The sequence below is a fragment of the Camellia sinensis genome, unplaced genomic scaffold (assembly GCF_055761805.1).
Source record: "Camellia sinensis isolate YWXY unplaced genomic scaffold, ASM5576180v1 Unanchor6, whole genome shotgun sequence".
Lineage (NCBI taxonomy): Eukaryota > Viridiplantae > Streptophyta > Magnoliopsida > Ericales > Theaceae > Camellia > Camellia sinensis.
In genome coordinates, this window is record NW_028129474.1 from 10,936,479 (window position 1) to 10,944,518 (window position 8,040).

Consider the following 8,040-nt stretch of genomic DNA (forward strand, 5'->3'; position numbering starts at 1 on the left):
TCGTCGAGGGCTTCATTTTGATTTGTGGATCTTGGTATTTGGAGCATTTTGGTTTTCTTCAACTTCCCCGTTTGAGCACTAACTTCGAGGTAGGGATATCCTATTCCATCTTATGAGCTTTGTCTTTGAGTTTTGGTATTTCGATATGTTGGGGTTGTTGGGTGATTTCGAGAAAGTTTGGGGTCATTGGGTAATTTTCAAAAGAGGGGTTTTCAAAGTTTAAAACCTTTAAGTATGTAATACATTGGAAAATGGACTTGATGTCGGGATTATTGATGAAAATGGAACCTTAGGGTTGGTGTTGTAATTATGGGAAAAAGCCCTAATTGTGGATAAATTAATTTGTGAAATTAATTTTGAGAAATGAGAAATTGAATCGAAAACGTTGAGACTGGGAATGTGTGGGATTAAAGGATGTAGTTGGATCATTTATCACTCACCGAGTTGAAATGTTGATATTGTATCCATTTGGTGCATTTGTTTTCTGTTTAGAAATAACTGTTTTGGGCTATCGGTGGAGGATAGTCTTGATTGTTGTAGACAATGCATGATGATTAGGCAACCTAAAACTAATCAATTGAGTAGGCCATTGAATATGGTGGTTGGTACAATACAGCACTAAAATGTGTATTGATTGATTGAATTTGTATATGATAATTGTTTCTATACATTGTATTATGTGGGAGGAGATGGGGGATGTACTCCATGGTTTATTGGAAGATGGGGGATGGACCTCTAAACCGGATTTCGTGTGACATTGATACAGCACTACAATGTGTATCAAGTGTGGATTATGGAAGTGTTTGAATTGATTTGATATAACACTAAAATGTATATCGTTATCAATTGTGAAGTATAGAAGTATTTCTATGTTATATTGATACAACACCAAAATGTGTATCCTTCGTGAAGGACAGAAGTGGTTTATGTGTCATTAATACAGCATCGAAATGTGTATCCGCCATGAATTCCAAAAGTGTTTTAAAGATTGATTATAATTTAATTAAGTTATTTGGCTAGGTTCTGAGCCTTGTTTTCAAACTCAAAGTTGAAAGGAAGTGAGAAGTGAAATGTAACATGGACTTGAATGTCATGAAATTGTGATGTGTTATAAGTGGGAATATCAGTGTGGGCCATCTATCGAATGCTGTTATTTTTGTCATTGTTCATAGTTAGTTTAGTATATTTCTACTGGGCTGTGGCTCACCCTATATGAGACATCATTTTCAGGTACAGGTAGCATGCCACCTCCAAAGACATAGCTTGAGAGGCTAGAGGCAGACAGACTGCTTTTGTTGTTTGCTTTCTTTTGATGTATTACATGTAAATTCAAGCCAAGGGCTTAATATGTATTGAGTTAGCACTCTTTTTTTTTTTTGTAACCTAGTGTTAACTTGTAAAGTTGTAAGCCCGTAGGGCATTTGCTTTTGTTGTTAACATGTAATACTTCTGTAAGAACTACTCTGAGTAATGGAAAGATGGTTATTTTCTTATATCATTGCATGTCTAAAATGATGGGTTTTACGTATTATTTTTGAGGGCGTTACAAACGCCCTCAAAATAATACATAAATCCAACATCTAATAGTTCTATATAAATGAAAGATAGGTCACTTTTCCATACATACATCAGAGTTAATATTACAAAAGAGTATTTCACATAAGTAACAAATGTTTACAACAATAATAAAATGCCCTGCGGGCTTACATCTTTCCAAGTTGCTACTTGGTTACACATAAGAAGAGTTTTAACTCTTTCACCAGTAAAGCCCTCGGCTTGCATTTACATGTAATCAATAAAACAAATAGCAAAGTAGTTCATGTCACGCCCTAGACTTGCCCCTAAAAGTTTGGGCATGACCTAAGCAGAAAAGGACACTTAACCTGGTTGCATAGAGGGGCCTGACCGGAAGCTGTAAAACGTAAGTGATATAAACCAGAAAATATGACATCCATTGAGCTACTAAGTCATGCCAGGATCATAAACATTTCATAGGACCAGTACATCAAAAGCCAAAATACATTTAAGAGTTAGTTATTTACAGGCATATACAAAACCAACCCCGAGGTGGGGTATATAACAAAATCATTAAGTACATAATAACTTAAGCCAATAGCAAAAGTGTGAGCCATCGTCTAACAACTCCACAAAAGTAGGGTCCCGACCCCAAGCTTGGCTGTGCCTAGGCTGACAAAAGTGTGACGACGCCGAGCTAAGATCGACCTCCTGGTTGATTACCTACAGAAACAGACATAATATAGGGTGAGCCAAGCTCAGTGAACAATAGTACTGGTATGCATGTAAACATATCTAATGCTGAAATCATGTAAGTAGTCTGTCTCTGTACGGCTTGTTGGGACAACATAATCGGTTTATAATTGTCATAATGTGGCCCCTGGCCTAAGAACTTCACACATTCAGAAAAGAGTCCTTGGGTTCATAATTCACAATTCATCACATAGACCTTTGGTTCTTTTTGATTCACAAGCTTACAATAGTATAAGTTCATATTTCACACATCGGCCCTTGGCCTCATAATTTCATCATTCACAAATGGCCCTTGGCCACATTGATTCACAATTCACAAATGACCCATGGTCATGTAGTTTCACATTAAGGCTTGTAGCCACATTGACTCACAAATGGCTCTAAGCCACATTGATTCGCAAATGGCTCTAAGCCACATTGATTCATAAATGGCTCTAAGCCACATTGGTTCACAAATGGCTCTAAGCCACATTGGTTCGCGAGTTCACAATTGCCTTGGTACATTCCATTAGTCACAAGCTTTCGCATAAGATGTGTACAACTTCACAACCTTTTTCAATGTTTCCACAATTTCGTATTGAATCACTTATAGCAAATATATCATTTCATGCCAACACAAGTTTGATAGTGAAGTTCGTAACGTCAAGATATAACGTCAATACATAATATGATAAAACTTTCAACAAGGGTCACAACGTCAATAAAAATAAATACTGAGTAGAGGTACATTGAAGTACTATTACTCACTGTGTTGTGTCGGTGCACTTCCTTTTGAGGCGTTTCCTTAAGCCCAAACCTCAACCTTCCTGAGGACCTTCTCTCTCTACCCCTTCAATTCTTAAGTTTAGAGTTAGGAATTCCTTGGCTTGTCAAATGACCAAGAACACACATATATATTTCTATAAAGAGAGAATGAGACGAAAATCAATCGTTTACACATCCAAAAATCGACATTTCACAGAAGTGCTTAATATTACCTAAAAATTATGCTGGTTCCAAATATATGATCAATTTTGACTTATTAAGCCGCTAAGGCCCTCAATTTCTACTTTATCGTTCTAGTAGTAACAGATACATTTCTTTCCTAACAGATACAATTCATTCGCAAGGCATTACAACATAGTTACTTGAACCTATTTTCTTGTACAGTTTCATTTTAGGCATTTAACAGCACAGAATAAAGGACTAACATATATCACAAGCACACATGAGGGTCGGGTCGTTACACTCTCCCCCCCTTAAAAAAAGTTTGGTCCCTCAAACTTGCTTTTACCTCAAAACGGAAACAGATATGGATACTGTTGCTGCATATCCTCTTCTTTTTCCCAAGTAGCTTCAGTGCCATAATGTTCTTGCCACTCTACCTTTACCATTGGAATTTCCCGATTGCGCAATTGCTTTACTTGTCGCTCCAAAATTCGAAGTGGTCTTTCTTCATAGCTTAACTTATCATCTAGCACAAGTTGATGATAGTCTATGACATGAGATGGATCTGATAGGTATCCTCGAAGCATAGAAACATGGAACACATTATGTAATTGACTCATACTCGGCGGAAGAGCCACTCGATAAGCTACCAAACCCACTCTTTCTAGAATTTGGAAAGGGCCAACATATCGGGATGTTAATTTACCCTTTTTCCCAAATCTCGGATGTCCCTTTAACGGGGTGACTTTCACGAACACATAACTACCCACTTCAAATTCCAAATCCCTTCGTCTGTTATCTGCATAGCTCTTCTGCCTGCTTTGTGCCGTTTTCAACCTCTCCCGGATAATCTTAACCTTTTCAGTTGTTGATTGCACAATTTCAGGACCCAACAATGTCCTATCTCCAACTTCAGCCCAACATACAGGGGAACGACACGGTCTTCCGTATAGAGCTTCATAAGGTGCCATCTCAATGCTCGAATGGTAACTGTTATTGTAGGTGAACTCTATCAACGGTAGATGGGTTTCCCAACTTCCTTGAAAATCCAATACACACAATCGGAGCATATCTTCTAAAGTTTGTATGGTTCTCTCGGATTGACCATCAGTTTGAGGGTGAAAAGCGGTGCTGAACGTAAGTTCGGTACCCATAGCCTCCTGTAAACTTTGCCAAAATCTTGAAACAAATTTGGGGTCCCTATCTGACACAATTGACACTGGAACACCATGAAGCCTTACTATTTCATTTATATACAGTACTGTCAGCTTATCCGCATTATATTGAGTCTTCACAGGCAAGAAGTGAGCAGACTTGGTTAATCGGTCCACAATGACCCTTAACCCCACAACGAAATCCATGGTCAAATGCTCCCATTTCCATTCCGGGATTGGAAGGGGTTGTAATAATCCTGCTGGTCTTTGATGTTCCGATTTGACTTGTTGACATTGTAGACACCTAGAAACAAATTCCGCGATCTCCTTTTTCATATTTGGCCACCAAAAATTTTGTTTTAAGTCTCGATACATTTTAGTACTTCCCGGGTGTATTGATAATCTCGAGGCATGTGCTTCTCCTAGCAATTTCCGTTTAAGCTCCAACACATTGGGGACACATATTCGACCTTGAAACTTTAATACCGAATCTACGTGACTGAATCCTGATTTTGGTTTTGCCCCTAACTCTTCATAGATTTTCCCTAAAGTCTCATCTTCCAGTTGATGTAACTTAATCTCTTCCAGCAAGGTGGGTTGAGCTCTTACTGCTGCTAGTATGGCCTCTTGTTCACGTACCACTAGGTCCATATTCATTTTATCCAGTTCGATCCTCAACTCCTTTCTTTCTACCAACAGATTTGCCAAGTCCCCCATATTCTTCTGACTAAGTGCATCTGCCACCATGTTAGCTTTACCAGGATGATATTGGATCTGCAAGTCATAATCCTTAATCAATTCAAGCCATCGCCGTTGTCACATGTTTAACTCTTTTTGGGTAAATAGATACTTGAGGCTTTTATGATCAGTGTAGACTTCGCAGGTTGTACCATAAAGATAATGCCGCCATATTTTCAAAGCAAAAACTACTGCCGCTAATTCGAGATCGTGTGTGGGATAATTCTTCTCGTGGGGTTTCAGTTGTCGAGAAGCATAGGCAATAACCGTTCCATTCTGCATCAGCACACAACCAAGCCCCTTGTGTGAAGCATCACTGTAAATTACGAATCCTTCGGTACCAGATGGCAAAGCCAGAACTGGTGCTGTCGTCAATCTTGTTTTTAATTCTTGGAAAGCGGATTCCCGTTCCTCTGACCATTCAAATGCAACTCCTTTTCGTGTCAGTTGGGTAAGTGGAATAGCGATTTTGGAGAAATTGTGAACAAACCTCCTGTAATATCCAGCTAACCCCATGAAACTTCGTATCTCAGTTACATTAGTGGGAGTTGGCCAATTCACAATTGCTTCAACTTTGTGTGGATCAACAGAGACTCCTTCCTTTGTCACCACATGCCCCAAAAATGCCACTTCTTGTAGCCAGAATTCACATTTCTTCAACTTTGCATACAGTTTCTTCTCCCGGAGTGTTTGAAGAATTAGGCGAAGATGATCCTCATGAGCTTCTAGTATATAAGAATGTCATCAATAAAAACCCCCACAAATTCGTCTAGATAGGGCTTAAAGACGCGATTCATTAGATCCATAAATGCTACTGGTGCGTTTGTAACTCCGAAGGGCATAACCAAAAATTCATAATGGCCGTACCGGGTTCGAAAAGCTGTCTTCTCCACATCATCGGCTTTAACTTTCAATTGATGGTAGCCAGACCGTAAATCAATTTTTGAGAAAACTTGTGCCCCTTGTAACTGATCAAATAGGTCATCTATCCGTGGTAAGGGGTACTTATTTTTAATTGTCACCTTATTCAGTTCCCTATAGTCGATACATAACCGAAGTGTTCCGTCCTTCTTTTTCACAAACAATACTGGCACACCCCAAGGAGATACACTCGGGCGAATAAATCCCTTGTTAAGCAGATCCTGTAATTGAATATTTAACTCTTTCATTTCAGCTGGTGACATCCTATAGGGTGTCTTCGAAATGGGTTGGGTTCCAGGCGCCACTTCAATTATAACCTCGATTTCTCGGTCTATTAGTTGGCCCGACAATTCTTCAGGAAAAACATTCGGAAATTCACGGACCACTGGGATCACATCAATATTTCCATTCATCCCTTGCCCTTCCAAAACACTACATAGATACCCCTGACAGCCTTTTCGTATTAAGTTGCAAGCCTTCATGGCAGATATCAGATAGGGTGGCGAAATCACTTCCTGCCCTTGAACCATAGACTCTGATTGCCCCGGAGGATAGAAATTAATTTGCTTAGTCACACAGTTTATAGTTGCACCATAATCACTTAGCCAATCCATCCCCAGAATAACATCAAAATAAGTCATATCGAGAGGCACTAAATTAGCATACACCCGAATATCCCCAAGTTGAAGTTCACAAGCTAGGTATATAATAGCACAAATCATAGACTCTCCCAAGGGGGAGGACACACACAACATGTAAGATAAGTTTTCTTCAATTTTATCTAAATTAGGAGCGAAGAGTTTCGACACAAAAGAGTGAGTGGAGCCAGAATCAAACAATACATGCGCAGATTGACCACAAATAGTAAATGTACTTGACACCACTGTTGCTGTGTTTTGTACATCACCTGGAATCAAAGCGAACACCCTACCTTGTCTTGCAGTGTCTTTGTTATTACTCGGTTTGGCAGCCGCCTTCGCATTGGGGGTTAGTGTAGACCCCGCGGAACTTGTAGCGGATCTATTGCCTTTTTGTTGAGCCCATTGTGGACAATCCTTTACCAAATGTCCCGTTTTTCCACATTTAAAACATGCTCCAGTCTTCCAGTGACAAGTTCCTCGATGTCGCCTTCCACAGTCTGGACACACCGGAGTGGAATTTGGAGTCGTAGTAGTGGTGCTGAAGTTCCCTGAATTGTGCTTCTTAGCGGGTGGAGTAACGGATCTCTTTGACCATTGGTTGTTTTGTCTCTTCCCTTTCCACTCGGAAATTCGATTCTGGGCCGCAAGGTTTCCTTCTGCGATAACAGCCCTTTCTAGCACCTCAACATATGTGGGTAATTTTAGCATATTGACCCGGTCCAAAATAGCACCCCACAATCCCCCTTCAAATTTTCGTGCCTTCTTATAGTCTGTATCTACCATATGAGGTGCAAACCGAGCTAATTCAGCAAATTGAGCCTCATATTCTGAAACAGTCTTATTTCCTTGTCTAAGAGTCTCAAATTCCGTCACCTTCTTATCTCGCATGCTTTGAGGAAAATACTTATCATAGAACAGCTCCAGAAATCTACCCCATGTTAAGTCCCGATGCACTGTTCTTGTAAGCATCCACCATCTTCGCGCCTCATCTTCAAGAGTAAAGGCGGCAAGTTGCACTTTCTAGGCTTCAGTACATGGAAATACTTCGAACAATTTCTCTATTCCCAGCACCCATGCTTCAACTTTCATAGGTTCTATTCCCCCCTTAAATGACGGTGGTTTCATCTTTTTAAACTCCTTCGTGAGTGTGATGGTTCGGTCCTCAACATGAACATCTTGTACTGTAGGTGGAGGTACTGGTGGTGGTGGCGGTTGTTTCTGTTGTTGCCTTAGGGTCTCCGCCATGTCCATAATCATTCTTTCCATTCGGTCCAACCGTGCCGAGGTAGCCTCGTCCGAATCTTCCACCCTTGTTCTCACCATAACCTACATAACATTCAATTATATCCGGCAAACAGAGTTCAAATTGTTAGCGTTAGCAGAGTACATTC

At 40.0% G+C, this 8,040-nt stretch overlaps 1 protein-coding gene across 1 annotated transcript; it reads right to left on the reverse strand.

The window, feature by feature from the left end:
- Nucleotides 1-3,542: 3,542 nt before the first annotated feature.
- On the reverse strand, nt 3,543-7,537 carry LOC145818248 (uncharacterized). The gene is made up of 4 exons (XM_082912890.1): nt 6,184-7,537; nt 5,355-5,812; nt 4,836-5,123; nt 3,543-4,355 (listed from the first exon to the last, which is right to left on the reverse strand). Exons 1-4 carry the CDS (start codon nt 7,535-7,537, stop codon nt 3,543-3,545), a joined length of 2,913 nt encoding a protein of 970 aa, XP_082769016.1.
- Between the last annotated feature and the right edge of the window lie 503 nt (nt 7,538-8,040).